The sequence below is a fragment of the Larus michahellis genome, chromosome 1 (assembly GCF_964199755.1).
Source record: "Larus michahellis chromosome 1, bLarMic1.1, whole genome shotgun sequence".
Classification (NCBI taxonomy): Eukaryota; Metazoa; Chordata; class Aves; order Charadriiformes; family Laridae; genus Larus; species Larus michahellis.
Window position 1 is genome coordinate 85,826,124 of NC_133896.1, and position 25,998 is coordinate 85,852,121.

General features: G+C 41.1%; 1 protein-coding gene across 5 annotated transcripts in view; it reads left to right on the plus strand.

The window, feature by feature from the left end:
* The window catches only part of LOC141744238 (potassium voltage-gated channel subfamily KQT member 1-like), a 514,016-nt gene that overhangs the window by 11,643 nt on the left and 476,375 nt on the right, over positions 1-25,998 (plus strand). For all 5 annotated transcript variants that reach the window (XM_074589763.1, XM_074589745.1, XM_074589740.1 and 2 more), the window contains exon 3: positions 18,186-18,276. In XM_074589763.1, the coding sequence (XP_074445864.1) occupies positions 18,186-18,276 (91 nt within the window). The remainder of the gene's footprint in view (positions 1-18,185; positions 18,277-25,998) is intronic.

The following is a 25,998-nucleotide window of genomic DNA, read 5'->3' on the forward strand; positions in this document are numbered from 1 at the left end:
TTCTGTCCTAGTGTGTTAGTAGAGCAGAACATTTTGGCTTCGCATGTTGCTGGAGCAAACAGTAGATAGGATAAAAAAAAATTATGTAAGAAATTTTTAAAAAATATGTTTTGGATATAATTTGAACTAGAGACTTATATAAGCAATCTGCGATGAAGGGCTTTCATATAGTGAAGTCGGTCATAGCAGCTTATTTTTGATGAAGGAGCACAGCGGAGGAAAAACATGTCTGCTTGTGTTAAAAACATCAGTGACCCATGATCAAGGCATGTAAATACTACAGATGTAGTCTTCAGGTTTCAGTAGCTTTTCTATAATTATTTTTGTTGATTTTCTTCTACTATAGTGCTTGCATTTTTCTAAAAATGTTTTCCTCTCTAAACACAAGTTTGCAGAGTCAATTAAGTTTGGCAAGACCAAAAGGCCACAAAGCTACTATTTTGTATTTGGTTGCCAAGGAGTATATCTCTGTCTACCAGTTTATAAGTTTGTCCCCTCCTCACCCATCCCTTTTTTGTTGTTCAAGAGATAACGTTCCCACAAGCATCTCGTATATCAACACTTCAAGTACGCTTATCTGCAGTAGATAAACACAAAAAACACATGCACAGATAGTCTTTGCTAGAAATGGCATTATTTGATGCAAAACTTAAAAGGAGGAATGATTAATACTTCTCCTTTGAGAGCTTTCATTAGGCTTGTCTTCCATGGAAAATGAGACTGTTATAGCACGACCTTGAAAGAGTTCACCCTCGATAAAGTACTTGACATCATTTTGCTCTCACTGTTGTAGCTAACCTACTAGTTCCAAGTGTTTGTAGGCTTCAGTAGAGCATGCTTATAGCCAATTAGTCTATTAAACAGAATTTGTCCCTAACAACAGAAACATGTTTACAGTTGCACTATCTACTCTCCAAAATGAAGCACTGTTTGGGAAAATTGGGACACAGAGAATCAATCATTTGTAATCTTTAACCCTACTTGATCAACTGTCCAATGCACCAGTGCTGCTTATTTAAATTTGTTAACGCATGAAACAGATTTAAGAATGATAGTTTAAAACTATTGATGAAAAAGCAGTTGTATTTTGTTGTATGCACGAGGCTTAAGGAATTTAGGAGAGATCAAGAAACACTGCAATTTAGTGTACATTAGCAAGACTTCTCTTGGGAAAACATAGCACTTCCATCTTCTGTTGGTGTGAACTGTGTTAAGTGAGAATCCAAAACCAAATGAGAAATTCTCAGATAATCCTCTTTCCTCTGATAAGTAAAACCTTTTTCTTTTTTTATTTTTCCTGTTCAAAGAGAGAGCAAGGAAAAGTCTGCAAATAGGTGCTGAGGGTGAGTTATTGTCTTCAGAAATGTAAAAAATTGAAGGAAAAGCAAGCCAGGTGTTTTGAGAGGAAATACTTCTCTTCTTAGCAACTATATGGTAGAAAAAGAAGACAGTATTTGCTGAAGTAATAGCTCAGACAATGGCTTGACATCCTCAGGAACCACAGAAAGACTCAAATAGGACTACAAAATACTGAAAAGCAGCTCCTCAGTTATTTTAAGATAGGAAAGAGTAGACAGCTCTACTAGTTGGTAATTATTTATGCCTTCTTATTAGCCCCTTCCCTTTAGGAACTGAACAACAACCACCAAGTGAGGTTGTTCTCTGTTGATGTAAATAACTACTTGCAAGCAAGTAAACAATCACAAGCTGTTTTCAGTCCCTTGCAGCACAGAGAACTGCCCATTGCAGGAGACGGTATGGATAGCAGGCAACCAGAGAAAGCCAAACTGGCAGCTGGTGGGGAAATTGCCACATGACAAGCTTTAAGTACTTTCATCCCAAGCCAACAATATTGAACTCACACCCATCCACTTATCCTTCCTCTAAGTATCCCAGAAATCTAATCAGAAATATTTAGGGAGAACCCTGGTCCTGGTAGTCACTTGATGACAAGTTAACTCTGGTAGACTTTGCTATTGCATTTTGAGGAGCAGTTTGTTTCTCAAACCAAAACATGAAATGAGACTTAAAGACAAACCAGTGGTATTAGCAGTGAGTCTTGCTAAAGGTTTGTATGTGGTACCACATATTAAACTACTGTCCTGCTCTTTATAGGGGATTTGGCGCTCACCCAAGATTTTTTTCTGCAGTATGTTTGAAAAGGTCATTGGTTAGAGCTATGTTTAGCATCCCAGAGGCTGTTAGGAGCAATCCACAGGGAGATTTCCTGATTGTCTAAGAGGCAACAGAATTGTAGCTTGATGAATTCTGGAGATCAGTTGGCATTTAATTAAGCCATTTATCTTTATAGTTAGACTTTTCAAAGCTGACCTGCATTCTGGTGCATAGCTCAGTGACAGAGATAGTAACCTTAATAAAATATGAAGGCAGTATGTGCTGACTGCTGGTTTAAAGAAATCAGAGTGAGAAGTAAATGCTGATCCACTGTATTAGAGAAAAAGGTGCAAAAGGATTATTTGTTTCTGTGGGAATGGATTTACTTGGGGAGCAGGGAGGACTTGACCTTTGTTTCCGCTACTTGTCTCCAGTACTTTTGTCATAACACAGATACCGCTTGCTCACCCATCTTAACCCCATGGCTTCTTTCCAACAGACTGTGATGTGCACTAAGAGTATAAACAGCTCCAACGCTGTGGCAGGGGTGTCGCCAGCAATGGCTAAAACCCGTCTCTGCTGCAATAAACCATGGGTCCTGAATGGCACGTCAGTGGTCTCAGTTTCAGCTCTTTCTGCTTCCCCCTCTAGAAACCACATAGCCAGTGAGAGGGGAGAGCAGTCCCAGCTGCTTCATGCTGAGGTTGTGCCCACCCATGAACCTGTGTTGAGTGAAAGGGAAATTATATACTGTAAGATCACTGCCTGGAACAGCACCATTTTGGGGTTTGTATATGGTTTTATATCTACCTTAAAATGCTCCTGTTGCTTTTGCCATCTTCAGTCTATCTGACTCCGGCTGATAATACCAGAAACTATCCCTTATCTGTTTCAAGTTCAATGTTGAACACTTCAAATAAAGAATGGGAAGATCCACTTCATATTGGTTGTGAGGAGTAGTAATTAGGTACTTGCCATTTCCGCTCACTTCAGCAGGCTTTTCTGTCCTCGTGGAGATGACAGGCTGCAGCAGCCCACAGACTGTACAGCCTCAGGTCTAGGTCCTCTGTTTGGGATTACTTGGAAAAAAGGAAGAACAGATGTGTTGGAAATGTAAAGCGTCTCCAGTGGGGGAGGTTTCCAGCAATTTGGGGTGTTGTGATCAAAAACGAGCTCTTAGTATTGGGAAGGCCTTGGTCTGAGGCACCTCTTGCACTCAGAGGAACCTGTCCTCTGGGACTCAAAACTGCGTGGTGTAAGACTGTCACAGAGCTTGGAGGAAGCTGACAGAAAATTATCTTGTTAAGTGCATACCTGAGCAGTAGAACTGAGAGTCTTGGTTTATTCACTACTTTCAGCTGAAAGATAGTACTGGAAAGGCAGAGCTTTTTACTGAGATTATACACACTAGAAAGAAATATTTGTTTCTGTATTCTGGATCTTCAATATAATAACTAATGATGCATATGCTCATTGAACATTTTCTTTCATGTTATTCATATAAAGAATGAAATGTAGAAAGTCTTGAACGGTGTTTCCCAGTGACACTTGGAGTGTAAGGGACAGTAAAATATAGTTTTTGTTAACACAAAGTGGTTTGTTCCGCCTACAAAGGACTATGGAACACAATGGCAAAAATGGCACCCTTGCTGAAACTTTTAATTTCCATACAATTAGAGATTATTTTTGTATGGTTCTGTGGGGTAGCACAGGGAACACAGAGTGCAAGACATGTGCTGGTCAGGTGGCGGTAGGGAAGATACAGAGCAGGATGCAGCTGCAGGCAGATAGGAGCAGAAGATGTGGAAGGAGATGCTAGGTGTAAAGAGAAACTTGAGAGCAGAAACGCTGCTGTTGGACTGCAGGTTTCCTGAGATTCTCCTTGAGGACTTGTTGCTCCAGGACACGACAGCATACATGCACTCACTTGAAACCAGTTAGACCAGATACTGCTACCACAGCAGACCAGAAAGCACACCTAGCATTTTAGGCAGCTAACCTGTGCTGAAATAGTCTGCCAACAGCCGTTCCCAGGCTAACCAGTTCAAAGCTAGCTCGGGTTCACCTGTTTCAGCTCCAGTAACATCTGTCTAGACATGCCCATGTCAGTGTACCAAAAGGCTGACCAGAGAAAACAGAGTATGTTGATGCACTCAGAGCCCTGAGAGCAACCCTCTTCCTATCAAAGTGTGTCCCTGGACTTTGCAAAGGTCTGATTTTGGAGGGGGACTTGTAAAAAGACTTTGTTTTAGCTTCATGCACATTGTCCACCATTTCCCAAGAATGTTAATCTGATCCATAGCTCTAACAGTTGATGAGGTACTGAAACTTTCCACAAAGTGGTCAAGTGTCATGGGTTTGGCCAAATTGGCCAATGGCAGGCAACAGATGTTCTTCCCCCTACCTCTCGCACACTGAGAGGAGGAGGAGAGATAGAGATTTACGAGTTTAGGAGAAACTAAGCTACTTTAATGAAAAGATATCAAAATATGGTAGTATTGGCAATAGTGAATTTAATAGTTTAGGAGAAATGACCATTTATGGTTATAACAGAAATTAAAGTGAGCTGCAGGTGTTACCTGCAAAGCAGGTTCCTGTTGTCTCCTGTTTGGCATCTAAAATGGTGTCCAGAATTCACTGTCTAAAAGTCAGGCATTTTAGTTGCAAAACTGTGGAAGGAAATGAGATGAGAAAACACACCATGAACAGAAAAGAATCTTTATCATCAGAACAAGACAACAGAACCACAAGAAAATAAATGAGCAAAACCCAATCGACCGCTTGAGGCACTCAGAGATTTTATTTTGCCATGGCCATTTTACACATTAGCTTCCCCCCTCATCATAGCCCTTTGCCAGAGTTTGTGGAGTTACTCTCCCTTCATATAGAGGAAAATATAGCACTCCAGACCTTTGACCAAGCGTATATTGCATGCATCAAATAGCACTTCCGAATGGAAATTCTTGTATATAGGAAGAACATCTTGAACAGGTTACAAAGATTAAAACTGGCATATCTCTTCTTTTCCTTTTTGCCTTTTTTCTCATCATAATGAACAAACTGAGATCTGAGCAGTCCCCAGCTGCTTTCTTCAGTCTGAGCCCCACTCTTAATTTCTTAAGAATCTTAAAGCAGGCTTGATTTCTAACATATTTGTTTGTCTCACACTCCCCAAAATATTCTCATTTTGAATGATAGTCACATGCTAGCAGTCATTCAGTACTGGCAAAACTGGGTCAGATTATGGGATTTGTGCTTTCTCTCACTAATACATCAGGAAGCAAAATGATCTTTAGCAGTCTGGGTGATCTGCTGGTAATATGTCCCCTAATTCTGCTCAAGAGGTAGATGTGCTGCAGTCACTAAGTTAGGTTTTGCGTGTGAAGGAGAGCACATTCCTGCTGTGGGCTACAACCTATTTTTGAAATGCCTGAATCCAGTGGTAGATAAAGCAGCAGGATTTTTATAAAGGCTTTCATAAGATTATTGTGTAATTTTGATAACCTTTTTATTTGTAGGAATATTCTCTCCTGTGTGTGCATATTGATTTCCATTTTTTTTTTTTATTAGAAAAGGTTGCATATACTCCTCAGATGTTTTTTTTTTTTTTTTAAATACTAAATCCTTAGGTACCAGTACAGTTGATAGAGTCAACAGTTGAAACAGCTGTTCAGCAAGGAAAACCTTAGACTAACCTACACCATGGTAAAATCACAGCTGTGAAAAATGATTTGTATGTTCTGGTATCTAATAGTACAGATCCTACCAGGCAACCTAGGGAGAGGCTCCTCATTAATCCAAGAGATATTTTGGAACTGGGAGGACATGATCAACCCCAAGTCTTGCCTTGACTTTTGTAGCATTTTTTTGTTACTCACTTAGGAAAACTCAATTCGTAGAATCATAGAATGGTTACAATGGGAAGGGACCTTAAAGATCACCTAGTTCCAACCCCCCTGCCATGGGCAGGGACACCTCCCACTAGACCAGGCTGCTCAAAGCCCCATCCAGCCTGGCCTTGAACACTTCCAGGGATGGGGCATCCACAGCTTCCCTGGGCAACCTGTTCCAGTGCCTCACCACCCTCACAGTAAAGAATTTCTTCCTCATATCTAATGTAAGTCAATGATCTTTCAGTTTAAAACCATTACCCCTTGTCCTATCAGTAGACTCCCTGATAGAGTCCCTCCACATCCCCTTTACACCGTTGGGGTAATAAATAGCAGCTGCAGCCTAAAAGAGCAGGTGGGCATTCCGTAAACACAGTTTCATATCTCACTGAAAGGCTTCAGTATAAGACAGTGGATTTAAAAACAATTCTGCAAAAGTGCCCGTTTCAGTGCCATTTGAAAGCTTCACATGGAAGTGGTAACATAATGTTACAGCGCTGTGGCAGTGTGTCCCTGTGTCCTTTTCCCCACCCCCCCCAACCCCGCTTAAGCCATAACCACCAGTAAGGGTCGTGATGGCTGCGGGACTTTGGGGGATGGATGCCAGCATGGTAGCTGAAGGCTATTTGGTACAGGGACCCAGATCTCTTGCTGGTATGCAAATATAGGTCAATCATCTTACTTTATAAGTAGTGGAGAGCCCAGGGCCTGTTGAGCTCTCCTGCACGGCAGCAGGCTCCACACCAGGATCTCCCCTTGAGTAGGAGCACCTCTCAAGGTTACTCCTCGAGGCTGAGAGATTCCTTGCCACAACAGATCCTCAGTAAGTGACTAATAGCATGCTAAACTCTGAAGCTTCACTAAGATTATATCTTAGATTGATTGTGCACATATAATCCTTTAGACATAAACCATTGACTAAATCTGGGACTAGGATTGGATCCAAGCACACCTGGACTCCTCTCTGAGAAGGGGTTTAGAAAGCAAGGGGGTTCATTCTGAACCTTGACTCAACGAAAGGGTCTCCCTGACAGTTTTGTCTGACCCTGTCCTCTGTGCAGTAAATAGTACCTGAGTGTACCTTGCCATCGAATCTTGTTAAACCACTGTTGCATTTACCATTGAACTTTATTAACTCACTGTTTTATATCAATAAAGTATATTGCCGCTTCTCTCTTACAACTGAAGAGCATCGCTCCATCTGCGAGAAGTGCAGAAAGGAGATCAGTAAGATCAGTTAGTTGTCCCCTGCCTGGCCAAGGAAGGTTGGATGCTGGCGGTTCCCCAAGGACTGGAGACTGGGAGTGTTGGGGGCTCCCCAGCGCCAGCTGGGCAGGACCTTGCAGCCAGACCCCATCGCACCACATAAGCTAGGGATCAGGGAAAGACAGGGGGCAGCCAGGGCAGTGCCTGGATGCATTGGTCATCTCCCTGGGGACTGGGTCGGACTGAGGTCAGGCCCTGACAAGGCCCTGACAATTGTCTGGGTAATCATAAGCAGTTTGAATGTCTATTAACGCTTTTATTCTCCCCATCTAAATTGCCTATCTGGAAAATAAATATGGGCTTCCCATAGGATAAAAGGGAAAAATCATTAAGATTGTTTTAGGATTTAGGACACTGGCTGATTTTATCTTTCAGCCAAGGTGGGATACGTAAGAAGAGAACTTTGTTTTTATAAAACACAGCTTTCTCTGGTGGCAAACTACTTGCAAGAATGCTGCCGTTGCAGTTTGCTGCTGAGCTGTGCAACAAACTGATACCTGCTCTCCCCTCCTACAGCACGCGTCCCTAATTCCATACAAATTATTGTATAGTGTTCTTTTCTAAACCTGTTGTCTCTGTGCTACATCTTTGCTGTGGTTAGAGATTACTGGAATAACATCTTTACTACCAGTTCATGGCATGCTGGTTGACTAGATGAACTGCCTTTGAAGTAAGCTTTCTTTGGGTGTTTTTGTTTTGTTTTGGTTTGGTTTGGTTTTTTTTTTGTTGCTGTCTTGCTATTGGTAATTGTAGATTTCCTTACTCACTGATTAATCTGTGGTTATCTTTGACTTTGTCGTCACTGCAACTTAGTCTGTGCCCACCTCATGTGAGCTGCCCTCATGCTTATGGTTCATTCGCTTCTGTCAATGCTTAGCATGGCTTTTTATCACTGGGACCAAGAAACCACTGATTTCCCCATCATGATGTTAGTTGCTAAAGTCTCCTGGTGCTTTCTGGCATTCAGGCTGAATATCAGGCATTCTGACGTTACCTAGCTGTTTCTGTGCCAGGCTTGTCATTCTTCCAGGTTCCAATAAACAGGCTGTAATAATTTCTCATTTTTTGGAATCAGGGTCAAGAGTCTCAAGGCCATTCATCCCTACTTTGAGCTGTCTCAGAATAGCACAGTATGGTACTCTGGTACTGCTTAGAGCTGATACTGTCCTTGCCTGCCTTGCTCTGAATGCCGGTCTCAGGTGTGTCTTCACCAATAGCTTTAACTTTCATGTGCTGCGTGGGTATCATTGTGTTGTGTCATGCAGTTGGCAGAAGTGACAAACATGGTCACTAGATGTGGGCACTTCAGTGCTTGAAGTTGTTAATAGTGTAGCGTAGAAAGAGAAAAACTTTCTGCTTGATATTACCAGGAGGGTTCCAATCTGGATTTGGCAAAGGAGATTATTGAAACTGGAGTATATCCAGGCACTCTGAAGCAAACCCTTCCCCTCTTACAAAAAGCAAGTCTTAAATCTTTTATGAGCAAAAGTGATCAGCAGTAATTCTACATTTCAAATAAATGCATTTTATATGAGGACATGATATATCCGTAGAATATCCAGCCTATCCTGTGCTAGTAAAATGATGCCTTTGTTATTCACTGGGAAGGAGTGACACTCACTGGCCAGAATACATAGTGCCATAAATTAACTGAATTTAAGGGGTCCTATGAATGGTTTTAATGTGTGTATTGGAAATGGAAAACAGGGGAGAGGGGGAGAGACAGGGAGAGAGTCTCAACAAATAAATACAGGAGGGAAGCAACAATTAGGTGGAAATTACAAAACTTGCAGGCTGTATTAGCAGCCTTTGGATAGTTATAGTTCCCTTAGTAAATAAATGGCACCGATTGTTCCTCCCTCATACATCCTTATGCACATACACGTTTGCTCTGTGTATCACCTTTTTCTCACTTTATCCCTTTTTTTTGAGGTTTACAAATCTGGTTACTTTTTCTGAGGCCTAATAGGACATGTGGTTGAAGATGTAGTGATAATACCTGCAGGGTACATAAGAATATCCAGTTCTTCTCTTTGCATAACTTAGAATGGAAAAGAAGAAAAGGTGTAAAGTGCACTATCATCCTCAGTAACTTGATAGACAATACTTAGAATGTGAATTACCCCTGGCTTTTTATTTATTGCTAGTGATGACAGTAAAAGAAGGCAAAGGGATTTTGAAAGGAAGTAACAGAAATGGCAGGGATCTGGAAGAAAGTAAAGGGCTGTACTCAGAGGAGGCTTTCCATATCTTTATACATGCATTTTGTCTAGAAATAAGATCTGTAACAATGGTAGGAGTGGAACAGCAGTCTCATAAGGAAGATGAGAACAGACTGACTAGTTCCAAGAAGTGTTTGGTAAGTGTATGCTTGAGTGGTTTACGTGGTTATCTGTGGTTATTTCGGGGACGAGCCAAATTCCTGTGTTCCCGTGACTATTGACTGGACGATGGTCTGTGCTTTAAGAGATCCAAGTTCTATAGGCTTTTGACACTGTACTTATGGACAAGCCTGTTCACCTCTTTGTGTCTTTCTCCATTTATCCATCACTGGGATTGCTAATTAGAAGCAAAAGCTGTCAGGATGAAGAAACAGCCTGGTGGAGCACAGCATCTGATGGAGTGGGGTACTCAGTGCCAGTGAATGCTTCTGCGTGCTAAAGTACTCCTATCATATTAAATGTAATAAGAAAAGGAGAATCCTATAACCCTGTGTACCTTAATTTTATCTCTGTATTTTCGTTACATGGAAAGCAGTTCTGCTGTGTTTAGGAAAGGCTAAAGATTTGCATATCCCCATGCCTACACTCTTTTACTATTGTGAACTCCTTATCAGCTCGCTCTTTTCCATTTGACAAAGGCTGGCGTGGGTTTCAGAGTCTCTTGTTCTCAACACTTTGCTCTGGTTTTCTTTTTTGAGAGTGTCACTCTCCAGCAATAATGCCTACAGGAAGAAAGTGGGACTTTTGCCCCCTCTGCTGGCTGGCTTATCTTTGATCAGTGTAGTAGCTCATTAAAGCAGCATATCAGTTTTATTATGACTTGGACAGGTCTCTCTACCCCCTATAACGTTTTCGTATTCAGAGAGATAAACATTTGGGGCTGGAAATAAAACTGCTGAATAATATGCTCACAACATATGTATGTTGAAGTGAAAGAAGTAGAAGGATTGGGTGATGGTCATGAGACGATGGCTAAGATCTGTCCTGTGCTAAAAGCACTGATAGCCCTTACTAAGATGTGTTATCTAGATCTCTGTTCACTTTCACTTTTTTTTTTTTTTTTCTAAAGGCATTTCAGCCCCAGGTATTTGCCAATAATGAAGAACTAGAAATCATTAAGATGCCCACCACAAACACATTTTTCTTTGTTAATACCATCAAAAATGGTGAAACAGCTTCCTGAATATAAGAGACTCAGGGAAATCAAATTTTGATTTTCAGTAAGCATGATAAACATGTTGCCTATTTGGCTCCTTCTCTCCTTTACTCCTGTCAGCACAGGTTTGGCTTGGTCTCTTACACGGTGCTGCTGAATCTTATGCCTTTACCAGCTGGCCCTCAGCTAAGACGTATCCAATGTGCAAGGGCTGCTTTCCTTGGGACTCTTCCTGTGGACCATTTTCCTTGCCAGAGAGAAAGGCTTCTCCCGCATCATGGGAAGTGCTGCTGGCCTTCCCGTGCAGGCCATGTGTTCCAGGTATGGCCCCATCCTGGGGACCTCTGCCAGAGTCGATCCCTGGTGTCCCTGCCTGTAGGCACTGGGGAGCTCAAACTAGGTCCCAGCCCTCCCAGCACAGCCCCATTAGTGCCGAGCAGAGGAGAGGGCTCGCTTCCCTCAACCTGCTGGCCATGCTCGAATGCCTTGGGAAATGTGAAACATTAAATATAAATGTGCTAACTTAGCTGCTTGATATTGTTGAACCAAAGACTCATTCATATTCTACAGTTTGCAAAAGTGTATGGTTTTGCTTCATGTAATGACTGATTCTCCAATTTTATTAAAAAGGGTCATATGCTGAATTTGGACTCTGTGTTGGTTTCAGGAAACAACTACATAAAAAAAGATGCAGATTTTATCTTTTTCTTTTTCTTTTTTTTTTTTTTTACCTAACCTTTCTGGTAAGAGACTTTTTTGCTTCACTTTCTCTTGCATCATGCTTTCCCTTTGACTTTAGATATTAAAGTTCCTATTCTGCTAATTCTCAACTCCCTTTTTCTTCTGAGTTTACAAAGTGTACTGTATTAATTGTGTGGCTTTCTTAATGTGTTCTGCTGCGAGTCTAGAGAAGAGTAAGTGAAAAATCCTGGTATTTATAGAGATGAAAGAGGGAGTTTCAACACCATACAGTAGAGTGCAGCACTGAAAATTCTGGGTGAATGACAGCTGACTTAGTGTATCTATATGTGGAAGTGTTAGACACCATACGCAGGGAATAGTTTGGGACTAAAAAGTAGTATAGCCCAATTAACAGAGCATTGCACCAGATCAAATCATAAAATATTCCCTAAAAGCTAATAATTAGTTCAGATATTGAGCTGTGTTAACACAATTATGTTTCATTTATGCTATATGAAAAGCCTGAACACGGATGGTTCCACTACAGTGCTGGTGTAGTTGGTATCGTCTTGAAAGTTTCTTCAGTAATCTCCAGTATGGGAAAGTCCAGTGACTTCCACCAGCATAGCTTTACTGTATTATTTAGAATTTGCATTGTGCCTCTCTGACTGGAGTTCAAATAAATAAATCCTAGACTGCAATTAATATTCCTCCAGCTTCGCAGTTACAAACACTTGATAATAGCACACTTTTGTTTGCTACTATTTTAGAAATTCTGTCTTTGTATCCCATATCTCTTCTATCTTTTAATTTGAATTGCAATTACACTCATACATGAATTATAACTACATTACAAATAAGCCTTTTAGAGCCCCTCAAAGTACACAAGGACAGAAATTTTTCAAAAACTTACTTGTGTACTTCCATATTAGTCAGGTTATACCATTTAAGTGCAAGAATGCACAACAGCTGATATCAAATGGAGCAGTTACCTAACCAGCTATCAGATACTGTTCACCTGCCCTCAGCTCAAAAGGAACTAGAAATGGGTGCTGACAAAAAACCCCGTATATGTTGATTAGGAACTTGGATAATCCATGTTAAAGGTCAGTCTTAATAGCATGGATCAGGATAGGTAGATACTGAATAAATGCACATTTGATTCAGAGACAGTTGTACGTGTCGAGATCTAACTACTACTTAAGAAATTTGGTTATTAATGGTGGCCCAGATCTTCTCAAATCTCTACTTGTGGATAATAGTGACAGAGCTCTTCCAGAGCCATACGAGTGGAAGCAGGAATTTTTTTATATCCTCAAATCCCATTTTAGGCTTGAACGAAGTCAGCTGTTGTCTGTGTGGCAGCTGAGAAACAACTGTCTTTCTTTGTCTGTCTTAGCATATACATGCAGTTGACTTGTAGCATGTGAAAGACCTGACCAAGCGTGCCAGTTATGTGAATGAGAATTATTTTCAGTGTTGATTATCCTCTGTTCAGTGTTCCTGGGGATCCTGAGGCAGTCTAAAAATCTGAAGCATTCCTACAAGAGAAAAGGGAAAGCTGAAGGGCCCTTGTGTGCCCGTAGATATCCTCATTCTCCTGTTTCCCCTGGTTCTAGTCGTGGTTTGAATGTGCTGCATAAAGAATATTGGCTCTGTCTGCCCTCCATCTGAGGCAAACATGTATTCTGGGTCTTTCCGTACCCAAGTAGTTCTTTGCAAGTGCTAAACTTGATTCTATGTTGTAGGTAGCTTTGTCTCCAGTCTTCCACCATTCCCTGTCTGTTGGACAGACCTTGGACCTATGTTACAGTCATGTCCCTTGCTGTTCTTGCCTGGGCTTCTGGAATGGATGCTGGGCCTGCCTCCATGTTGTCCCTAAATGAGGGTTTTTCACACGGTGTGCAAGAGCCAACCAATACACTGAGTTGAGATATTTGGTTTTATTTCAGTTCTGCAGAACTGGGTGCCGGGCATTTAACAAGAGCTAGTGCACCTCACGTTTCAAACTGCCCAATGTTTATAATGATGAAATACAGCCGATCGGTCAATAATGATTCATTTGCCACTCGTAACTATACATATGCACCTAAGATCATGTTTAAAACATTTAGGGAGGTTACCTGATTAGCATGCTCATTATTCACAAAGGGTGTGTATTTTAGCATTGTAATTACCCAAGGTTAGTTTGGGATACACTCTTGGCTCGAATTTCGTCCAGAAGTTATATTTTGCTATCTTATGTCTAAGTCAGCAACTGCAAAAGAACACGTAAGACACATTGTTTCATTTCACATCCTGTTCAAGGTCAGGTAGGTTCCTTGATGCCTTAACCACATCCCACATGAAACTTCTTGATAAACTTTTAACTTTGTTTTACAGCCGTCATCCCTACCTCCCCTTGTACGAGAAATCACCGAAAGGCTGGTGGAGCCGATGGCTCTCACCACCGCTGCCCTCCTTAGGCATTGCGCATCTGCCTCCTGGTGACTTGGGGGATGGCCTTGCCTGTGCCATTGTCACCCTTGGTGCCTGACCTCTTTAATGGAATCGCCTCACTCTCACTGCTCCCTCTGTGTATGTACACACATACAAATACACGTACTCTTTACTCTGTGTGTGTGTATATATATATAAAGTGCATGTGTGAGTAAATAAGTAACGTATTATGCCTATTTGTATACTCCTTTATGTCTATATTTATACGTGTATTTATTTTCTGTATTCTATATTCCGTATTATATATTCTTGTATTGGGTTTTGGTGCCCCGGCATTGGCAGTGGGGGCTGTGGGGGGCGGCCCCTGTGAGGAGCGGCCAGGGCCGCTCTCTGCCGGACACAACCGGTTCCAGCCGGCTCCAACCGACCCGCCGCGGGGCACGGCCCAGCCCCTCTGCCACGGGTGGGGTGCCTCGGGGAAAACACATTAAGGGAAGGCCAAAAACACAGCATAGGCTGTGAGGGGAGAGGGGAAAGAAAAATAAAAATAACATGAGAAACATCCCTGGGAGCATGGAGGTGAGAGGAGCAGCAGGAGGGGGAGGAGGTGCTCCAGGCAGCCGAGCAGAGGTGCCCCTGCAGCCCCTGGAGAGCCCAGGCTGGAGCAGGTTTATCCTGAAGGACTGCAGCCCGTGGAAGGGCCCATGATAGAGCATCGGAAGAAGTGTGAGTAGAAGGAAGGAGGGGCAGAGACAGTGTTACAGACTGACCGCAACCCCACATTCCCCATCCCCCCTGTGTGGCTTGGGCTGCGTGTGAGGGAGGGAGGTAGAAGAGCTGGGAATCACAGAATCATAGTATAGAATGGTTCGGGTTGGAAGGGACCTTAAAGATCATCTAGTTCCAACCCCCCTGCCATGGGCAGGGACACCTCCCACTAGACCAGGCTGCTCAAAGCCCCATCCAGCCTGGCCTTGAACAAAGGAATATAGCCTGGGAAAGGACGCTGGGGGGGGAGATGATTTAGTTTTCTTTGTTTCTCCCTATCCAAGTCTATTTTAACTGGCAATAATTTAAGTTAATTTTTCCCAAGTTATATCTGTTTTGCCCATGACAGTAATTGGCAAGCGGTTTCACTGTCTTTATCTTGACCCACGAACCTTTTCATCTAATTTTCTCCCCTTGTCCTGATGAGGAGGGGGAGTGAGAGAGCGGCTTGAGTGGGCATCTGGCAGCCAGACAGGGTCAACCCACAACAATTCTATAGTCTATATAGTCTTTATATTATATATCTATTTCTATGTATAGAAACCTATGTATATACAAAAATGTGTGTGTGTGTATATATATATACATATATGTATTTATATGAGCACTTCCTGGTCCAAATGAAATGAGCAGCCCAGTCAGAGGGTGGTCTGAGATCATGTGGGTATGACAGTTTCAAAAAAATGGCAGCCATCCAATCACAGAGAAGTATGAAAACATGTGGGGCATGACATAAAAAAACATGCGTCTTCACATATATCATGGACAGGAGCATCCCTCTCTGATGCCTTTCTCATGTAGACAGGAAGAGGCAGCTGGTCCTATCAGGCTGTCACAGGGCAGCCTGTGAACAAGTGGTGTGTGATGTTTTGTCAAAAAATGGCAACTCCTGAGGGCAGAAAGAGGTGAAGGGAACAGATGAGGCGACTGGAAGATGTACAGGGCTTTGGGGCAAGTGGGACACATAGTGGGCACTAGGGGCAAGGCTTCCACCACCATTAGTGTGGTGGCACCTGTCCCCGCTCATGCCAGGTAAGGGTTGTCCTCACGCTGCTTTTGCCCTGTGTCAAGGTCCCTCTGATCTGTCACCTCTGTGCTGTACCCTCGGGTCTCATCTGTGTGCACTATCCCAGGTGTAGTCTGGCAAAAGGGAACCATCACTACCCTTCACATGCTGGCAGGGCTACAGGGGATGCAGCCCAAGATATGGGCAGTCTTCATCCAATGTGGGTTTGAGCCTGCCCCATACCATGTGCAGGAGCTGATATTTGTTTATGTTGAGTTTTATGAGATTCCTGTTGGCTTGTTCCTTTGCCTGTCCCCGGCACGTCTAACCAGTGGCTCTGCCTTCAGGCTTATTGACTGAACCCCTAGTTTGGTGTCACATGTGGATTTGATGAGATGCATTTCTTCTCCCCTTCTGGAACACTGATGAATATGTTGACCAGGGCAAGTCCCTGGTTAGACTCCTAAGGAATTCTTCTTGTCACTGGTCTCTAGGTTGAACATGAATTTTTGCCCTTCCTGATAAGCTCTTCCTACTATATTTTTCATGTGAAAGTCATCAAAAGCACACTAAGCATAGTTAGTGTGTTTATATCTGTTTTCTGAAATCTCAACATTTTAATAGTAGAGCCACCGGGGCTGTTAGTCTGTCATTTGTTTTGAAGTTCTTGAACTAGCCTTGTCAGTAGTGTTTATCTTCTTCAGAAGGGTTTCTCATTGGAAAAATGTCTCATTACATGCAGGATTGTTAAGGTTTTAATTGCTGGTTTGGGAGTTTAGGAGTTTAGATACAGCCTCTTGGCATGGAATCACAGGAAATGACAGCTGGACTGGCTGGTACACAAGATGGAATGTTTCTGGATGTTAATGGAAGAAATTTCAGTTTTCTTATTTTTTTCTTGTTTTCTGCATGACCTTAAGAGATGGTGAAAACTGTAGTGCAAACATATCAGAAGTCTGCCTTTCTGGTCTGTCCAACAGAGTTTTTCATACCTCATTTATTTTCACCAGTTGTTTAAATGTTTAACATGTTGCCAATGGTGGAAAGACGGCTGGGACATTGTACACTTTAAAGTAATGGGTATTCTGCCAGCATTTAAGCATTTGATCAACTGAGTGTGATTCAATTGTACATTTTGTTTTCCAATTCTCATGGCTTTTTAAAACTATTTTGCTTTTTTAAACTATTTTGGGGGACAGGAGTTAATATTGAGACTTTGAGACTTCTAAATTTTTTTGTTGGTCTGAATAGTGGTACTAGAAATACTGTGGTAGTAGCTGTTTCTTCTGCATTTATGTATGCTTTGAATTTATGGAATGCATTTAATGGAACATTTTTCAATGAAGTTATTGTTTCTCACTCCAGTCATATGTCTAATTCTACTTTAATTAATGCATTATCAATTATGATACCTTTCTACCACAGCACATAAATTGTGTAGCATGAAACATTCACTATAGCAAGCTATGGGAAATTATCACAGAATCATAGAATGGTTAGAGTGGGAAGGGACCTCAAAGATCATCTAGTTCCAACCACTCTGCAATGGGCAGGGACACCTCCCGCCAGACCAGGCTGCTCAAAGCCCCATCCAGCCTGGCCTTGAACACTTCCAGGGATGGGGCATCCACAACCTCCCTGGGCAACCTGTTCAAGTGCCTCACCACCCTCACAGTAAAGAATTTCTTCCTAATATCTAATGTAAGTCAACGATCTTTCACCTTAAAACCATTACCCCTTGTCCTATCACTACACTCCCTGATAAAGAGTCCCTCCGCATCTTTCCTGTAGGTCCCCTTTAGATACTGGAAGGCTGCTATAAGGTCTCCCCAGAGCCTTCTCTTCTCCAGGCTGAACAGCCCCAACTGTCTCAGCCTGTCGTCATAGGAGAGATGCTCCAGCCCTCTGATCATCTTTGTGACCCTCCTCTGGACTTGCTGCAACAAGTCCATGTCCTTCGTATGTTGGGGGCACCAGAGCTGGACACAGTACTCCAGGTGGGGTCTCACCAGAGCAGAGCAAAGGGACAGAATCACCTCTCTTGACTTGCTGGCCATACTTCTTTTGATGCAGCCCAGGATGCGGTTGGCTTTCTGGGCTGCAAGCACACATTGCCACCTCATGTTGAGCTTCTCATCCACCAACACCCCCAAGTCCTTCTCCTCAGGGCTGCTCTCAATCCGTTCTCCACCCAGCCTGTGTTTGTGCTTGGGATGGCCCCGACCCACATGCAGGACCTTGCACTTGGCCTGGTTGAACTTCATGAGGTTTGCACAGACCCACATCTCAAGCCTGTCAAAGTCCCTCTGGCTGGCATCCCTCCCCTCCAGTGTGTCAACTGCACCACATACCTTGGTGTTGTTAGCAAACTTGCTGGGGGCACACTCAATCCCACTGTCCATGTACTTGATAATGTGAGTTTTAGCTATTGATGTAACTGTATTCAGCCATCCTGTCGTTTTTATTCCATGTATCTTAAAAGTTATTGAATGCAAAATGATGATATTCACTTGACTAGCAAGAATGAACTGGTTAAACACAAAGTACTTGTGATGAAAAAAGTTATGTGAATGAGAGCTAAAACTAGATCTAGATTTGCAGTTCAATTTGACAAGTCACTAAACACTGTTTTCATTTTACAGATTTCTCTTGGTGCTGATCTGTTTAATATTCAGTGTACTGTCTACTATAGAGCATTATTCTGAATTTGCCACTGGAACCCTTTTCTGGATGGTAAGTGACCATTTTTGGGAAAGGCTCAAGTCAGTTTGACTAAATCTAAATTGCTTTAGCTGAACAAGGGAGATAACAGTTAAAAATCCTCATGCTACCAGGACATTTAAAATATTACCTGCTTTTATTGAAGGAAGCTCATAGTTTAATGAGGATGATTATTTTCTAGATCTGTAAACTATGAGGGTATGTGGTAGATTAACAGTTTTTATATATTTACTTTTCATAAACTATGAAACTGTAGCTCTTATAGTGGATGACTAGTGTTCGTCAGTCTTACGCAGTGTGGAACAGGATATTCTATAGGCAGGAATGTATTTTTAAAAAATATCTCTTCTTAGTCGTATGGTAAAAAATTGGCCAAGAACCATGGTCTTCAGAAGTATCTGAATCTTGGGGGTAAGTTATTTTTGTTGGCCTAGTTTGCCGGTATATAGAACAGGAAGGAAGAGCTCCTATCACATCTCTATGCCTCAGTGATTTGGCTTTGAAGTTGGTGCTTGTTAACTGTTGTGGCTGTTAGCAATCCACTAGGGTGTCCGGTTCTTCTTGAGCATACATGAAATTTTGCACTTGGTGTTTTGCAAAAGCATAAGGACACTGTGTGGCTTATCAAATATCCTTTTCTTGCTATTAGAATCTTTAGTAATTTAAACAACAGGTGTTGTGACAGAAAAATCTGCTCACCTGGAGGTACACAGAGGTTGCTTATTGTTTGCACGGTAGCCAGGGAACAATTCCTTTATCACTCGACTGGGTGTTTAATTTACAGATGAAGTGTACCTGAACTGTGCTACTAGTCCTGAGCTATTAAGTCTCTTAAAAATGTGAAATCACATCCAGCAGCCATCTATAAACTGTTGCAACATACATACAATATTTTTAAGTGTTAATTTGAAGTAGGTGGGAAACAGAAGTACAAATAATTTCCATGAGGACTCTTGACAATGTTCCTTCTCTGTTCTGCCCTCTCCCTCTTCACCTTAAGAGGTGAAGAATGGCGATGAACCATTCTTGATAAAAATGGAGTAAATCACTTTTAAACAGAGCTCACAATATCTGTAATTTTAGCCACTCAAATCCTCTGATCTCAATGTGTGATAATCTCAGTATTCGTAGTGTAATTTCTTTTTGCTAAGTGGTGACTTCTAATGTGATGGATTTTGGTTTTCCGTCTGGTTTGAAAATAAAAATCGGTTACTTATTTGTTTTCCTGTGGCTTAGACTACATTAGTATATGCAGCTTTCACATGCAATTGACTAAGCCATCATTAGGATCCCTGAGTTATTCTGGGATTTTGATTAATGTTAATCCTGTAACAAGTGTTGCTTGGCCTTTAAACCATGTTCAGTGTTAAGCAAAGTGCAGTATTCTGCCCGTGATATGTAGTCTTCTCATACTCACTGAAGGATAACCACCATCCAAAACAGTAATACTGGCAAGGATTCAGTGCTTAGTTGACTGTTTTCGTGTAGATGATAGGTGCACATGCAGACACATATTATTGTTGGACAAAAAATAACTAGATGAAGACAGATGTGTTGTTCACATAGTGCCCACATAGCATTGACATCTATTTTTAAGTGATGTTATCATCTAACAAATGAATCATGCATAGTCAGTGGCAGTGCTGGAACAATTTCTTGGTCTTACCCTGCAGGATACCTCTCCTGAGTTTGTTTTCCTCGCTGCTGTTTCCTGAGCTTCCTTCCTAGAAGTGGCCAGCACAGAGGTTAGCTGTTCTCCTGGCTACACTAAGTTCACTTGCCTAGAAAGCATTTGTCTTAAAACTATGGGGTTTAGAGTTTCTTCTGAAATAAATTCACTTCAACTACAACACTTGAAAGACTGCTTTTAGGGCAAATTAAGTCAGTTCTTTTTTGTAGACTTGCGACATTTCTGTGTCATTGAAGTAGATATGGCACATTAGTAACAGATGTAACTGCAGATGTATCCTAAGCCACTAAAGTCTTGTGTTTTAAAGACTAAATTTTGTAATGTTCTTAATACATCTGGGTGGTGTAAGATAATTTCTTGTCAAGTGTGAAACCTGTCCTCATTCAGACAAGTTATGTGAATATAACAAGGAGAGAATATCATATCAAGAAGGCCCGCCAAAGCAGTGTTTGTAGTTTGAATGGAAAAAGGGACCTGAAGAAGCAGTTGCTGGAACTTAAAGTAAAAAAAGCCCCAAACCCTTATTCCCCCCACTCCCTGTCAAGCATATGTTTTCGAGTCTCTGAAAATTCAAGTGAATTCTGGAGGAAAAAAAAACATCTTTGCCCCTGCATTTGAATGTTAAGGCCAATCTGTCATCTTTGAGACTACTGAAGCTGTTGTACAGCCACAGCTTCTGATATAGGCTAACGCTAGACCTCCCCGAATGCTGTAAATTGCTCTATTTGATGTCCTTGCTTGGGCTTAAAGAAAACTTTTGTTCTTTGCATTTATGAGGAAAAGACAACATGTAAATCTCTATTTGATCGTCATTGCAGTAAAATCAGTTTACTTCTGTGGTAGTAGGACTGGTAAAATTGCTTGTCTTGAGCTTGCAAATCCTGTCATTTGAAGAATGATTTTGTTCTCATACTACCAAACACTTTGTGTATTCACTGCCGCTCTTGGAAGGGTTTTTGCCAGCTCTGTGTGAGATAATCTAATTTAATTTTTCCATGTACTTACATACATTGTATGATCTTTGGTAATTCCTGGTTGTGTTTTTTTTTTCTCCTCTGACTATTTAGCAAGCCAGCAAATGGGGGAAGTGGCGGTGGCATTGGCACAATGAATCGTGCTGATAAACACCAACAGAATGGATAGTGAAGAACATAATTCCTCCTGATTATTTTTATTTTTACTTGCAGAGAGAAGCTTAGCATTTCAAATAGTGTTTAAAATGGATTACAAGACTTCTAGGTAGAATGGCAATGTACATGTTTTTTCACAATCCACAAAGCTTAAGTGTACTTGCAGTTGTTTTTTATTCAGATTGCTACAGGTAGTGTGGTATGATAAGGAATCTCTCATTTCCCCTGCTTTCCTTGGTCCTGGACCTGTACTGTTGGGAGTTTTTTCACTTGTCTATCCATCAGTATTTAGGAACTGCTGCATGAGAAAGTTCTTGTACAATGCCTGGAGAAGTTAAGGCAATACTACATTACCATCTGCCTTCTAAATTCGCACGGCCTGCCACTCTCTTCAGCTCCTGCAGATGCTGGAATTTTCCAAACAGGAAGGGCAAATAGGGTTTTCCAAAATAACTGTGGCCACTCTAGTTACAGACTGCATAATGGGAGTCAATAGCATCTCCAGTTGTCATAGCATGCAAATGCTGGATCTCGCAGAACTCTGGAACCACGTGCCTTGGTGGTTTCTTCTTCTCATACAGTCATAGAATAATTTGGGTTGGAAGGGACCTCAGGAGATCTCTTCAACCTCCTGCTCAAAGCAGGGTCAGTGATGAGATCAGACCGGGTTACTCAGGACATTATCCTGTTGAGTCTTGAAAAACTCCCAGGATGGAGTCTGCATAGCCTTTCAGGGCAGCCTGTTCCAATGTCAGACCATCCCACAAGGTGAAGAAGGTTTTCCTTATATCCAGTATGAACCTTGTTTCAGCTTTGGTTTGTTTTCTTTTATCCTTCTACCATGGTCTGTTTTCTTTCATCTTCCTGACATGCACTGCTGTTAAGAACCTGGACCCATCTTCTCGATAACCTCCTTTTATGTATTGATAGGCAGCTCAGAGGTCCCCCATGCATTAATTTCTCCAGGCTGAACAAGTCCAGTTCCCTCAGTCTCTCCTCATAGGACATGTGGTCCAACACCCTGACCACCTTGATTGCCCTATGCTGAACTTCCTCCAGTTAATCAAAGTCTTTCTTGTAGTGGTGGAAAAAAAGCAGGTGCAGTATTCTAGATGCAGTCTAATGAGTGATAAGTAAAGGGGGATAATTACTCCCCTTGTTCTCTTGTTGTTAGCTTTTATCACTTCCTTACATTTGGAGGAGATTGTCTTTAAAGACCTGCTAGCTATCCTGAGCTTGTTGACCCTTCAGAGCTGCCTCTCAGGGCATGCCAACTATCAGTTCCCTGAATAATTGGAAGTTTGCTCTCCTGAAGTATAGGGTCTTTACTCCCTTCAGGATCTTGAATTACATTATTTCTTGGATGCTACACCCAAGGTATTGTCTGTCTCCAACTAATTTTTCCTTGTATATCTGAACAGCAGACCCAGCTGTGTTTCATTCCCAGATGCCTGCTCAATACCTATACCTAAAAGTCCCGAAACACTCCAGAAATATCTCAGATTGCTTGCATCTCACTGTGTTGCTCTTCAAATAGGTGCTAGCTGAATTAAAGTCCTCTATAAGCACCAGGGCATGATCTAGAAACTTTCTTGAGTTGTTTAAAGAAAACTTTGCCTGCCTTCTTATCCTGGTCATTTGTTCCGTGACAAACTTCCACCATGATGTCACCTTTAGTGGCCTGTTGTCAGATCCTGATTTGGTGCACTAAGTGCTTAACACCCTGTCATGCCTCTTTTATGTCCCCTGTCTGATGTCTCTGTGCGTTTCTTCCAGTATCTCATGCCCTAAATATCGGAGCAGGTACCACTTTAAGAAATCCTCCACTTTGATCATCAGAACGAATTGGCAAAACTGAGCAGCATACTGAGCCAAAAGAACAGTGTGAGCGATGACTATGTGCAGTTCTGTAGCTGGGACTGCTGAAAAGAGGGAACTTATTCTATTGTATATTAAGAACAAGTTTCTGAAACAATCCAGCCCAGGATGGTGTTTATGAACTTGGTATACACTCTCACAAATTATCATGCCATGCCTGAGTACCAGTATGTGGGTAGTTAGGGTATATGGTATGTTCTAAGAGTAACAATTTGAGGGTAGGGGAAGGGGAGGGAATGTGGCTTTCTTGCCTTTTTGTGGACCTCGTGGTAAAGCCTGGCATGTGAGCATCAGAACTTGGGAAGTGGTTTAAAATTTCTTTTAAAAAATGGATTAATGCTTTTGGCAAAAACAGGGGGGGAAACCCTGTTAAATGGCTGTCTTTTTTTTTTACCCTACTTAATTACTATGTAGACACTTTTGGCACTCATGGAGATATTATCCAGGGTTCACTTGCCTTTTTAATAGCTTCTTCCAAATACAAGTCAAGAGCAGTGATTATGGGATTTCCTACAGTCAATCTTGAGTCAACACTGTTCGCTTTCTGCCTTTGATATAATTGACTGCTAAATATTACTTGTGTTTATTTGCAACCTTCCCAATGGTTTTCATAAGTGCTTCTTAAATACCATGTGACTGAGTGCAGAATGGGTTTGTGATTCCTGCCTGATCTCCAGCACTGTGTCCCCATGTACTTTTCTCACAGGGACATAGCTCTTGAAGGGTGTTGCTCTTGAAGATGGTAAAACCTGACAGCTGTCTTTTTGTTCCATCTTCCTTACCTGTTGCTTGTTATTCTTTTTTTAACATCAATTTTTTTCAAAATGCATATTCTGAGAAATTAAGACAACAGGCATAGTATTATTTCTTTTTAATCGGAAACCCCACCTGCCTGAAGTAATTTCATACTTCAGTTCTTCACTGATATATTTACAACTGGTTTGGTAAAAATTAAGGGAAGAAAAAGTTAGTCTTTAAATACTAGAGTTGGTTTTAATCTACTTGTTCTTAAAATAAATACATGCACTTTTATCATTACTGTGGATTCCTGTCATGGGTCAACTCTATTTCCATTGACCATATTTCCCAGACTTTTTAACTATTTTACTTCTTTTTGGTTTCACTTGTTGAAATTTCCCCTGTGAGTTCAACAGATCAATCAAATCAGTGCTGATTGCTTATGACGTCTTTCATTAAAAAATTTTGCTTGCTCAACTGTTCTTTTTAACTTTTAATATTTGTAACTTGCATGTAAGTCTTCCTTTTATACTCCTTGTTCTAAGCATGATCCTTTAAACTCTTATTTACCGTAGTGTTTAAAGTTATGCTTCCTCTTCAGCCGCTTTCTTCTCTGGGAGATCATCAATCTTACAGGGACATGTCTGCTTCTTGATGTATAAAGCTTTCTTTCAGGTGTCTGTGTATATTATTAAAAAAAAATATATTTTTTCACTAGTTAGTTTTGTTGGGTGGTTGTTCAAAGCGAAGAATGTCTTGAGCTGTTCTCAAAGAGTTGCTGATGTATTAGCCCAGACTTTTTGCGCGACCATAGGCAAACCTTGAAGTTGTCTGAGTGCAAGATCACAGTAGCTAAGTGACTGAGACTAAAAATAAATAAAGCGTTTAGGAGTACTTTTACTTAAATTTCCCATGGAAATTATTGTTTTTATTTAAAAAGTTTATGCCACAAAAGGAAAAAATCCATCTTTTCAGCAAACCAGACATATGCTTATGTCCATCTATTTTTCCAGACTTCCTTCATTGTCCGTTTTAGGTAACATTTTATCCTTCCACTTTGTCCCAAATTTTAATCCCCTAATATATACAGTTATGATTTTGTCTTAATGTAAGATGATTCTATTGAAAAACTTAAAAAGTTGCCAAAGCCTCTTGTATGGGCTTTTGCCTATACAGTAGGAGGCTGTAATGTTTTCTTCATGATCTAGTAGTTTGTGTGTCAGTTTTGATTTGTAAATGGCATCTAGATCTTTAAGGATATGGCATGAAAAAATAAACTATAAAGTGGGCCAGGTGTAATACCTCCTTTAAGAATTAATCTGATTGAGTGTTTTCATGGTTAGAGGTCATATATTTTTCTACCAGGAGAGGTCACCATGGTAGTTTACAAAAGACAGATTTTTATTTTTATTGTAAAAGACCCTGCAAAAAGAGAGTTTCTTAGCTCGTGGGAGTAATTTCACTACATGTGCTGTTCTAAAAACAAGAACAAAATATTATTTTTATCATACATGTGATGTTTTTACACACTATGAGCAACAGAACAGAATAAATCATCAATTTGTATAATGACAGTGTTGTAGGTGAAAGGGAAATTTTTCACTGCTTTAATATCTTGATGTTAATTACTTTTTAATTTCAGAATACCAAGAGTGTTCTTGATTTTGAGAAAATAGAATATTCTGCTATAAATCACATTGATTCATCTTTGTTAATTTAATTTCTACTTGTATGCCCCGATGTATTTAATGTTGTGGTCATTGCAATTGGAATGAAGGAGAGAGAGGAAATATTGTTTGTCTTAATGCGCTTTCCAATTCAGAGCACATAATCCAAATGTGAAATCACTACAACATTTTCAGGGTAAGTGGTAACGGCAAAACTGTGTAGGAATCGATATACTGGATTGGACCAAAAGCTTAACTACTTCAGTGTTGTATTTCTCATAGTGGTCTGTTTTCAATGCAAAAAAAAAAGAAGTCTTTCTTACAAAACTATTATCTATTAAAATAGGTAAAAATCTTCTGAATTGTTTCTTTTGCTTTCAGCAGGGGTCACTACATTCTAGTCCTGTTCTCCTGATGAGTGGTTTCTTACTGCAGTTTTCTCGGGCTTATGGGATAAGACTTCAAAAGGCATGTGCTGTCCTAGGAGCTTTCTGCAGCAGAGACACAAACAAGGTGGATAGTCTTAGTGTTTCAGCTGGGATCACCTTCCCTGTTTCAGCAGGGCTGGATACTGGATTCCAGTGGTTTTCCTAGATGACCTCAGCTCCTGCAGTACCTCTTCCTCTGGGAG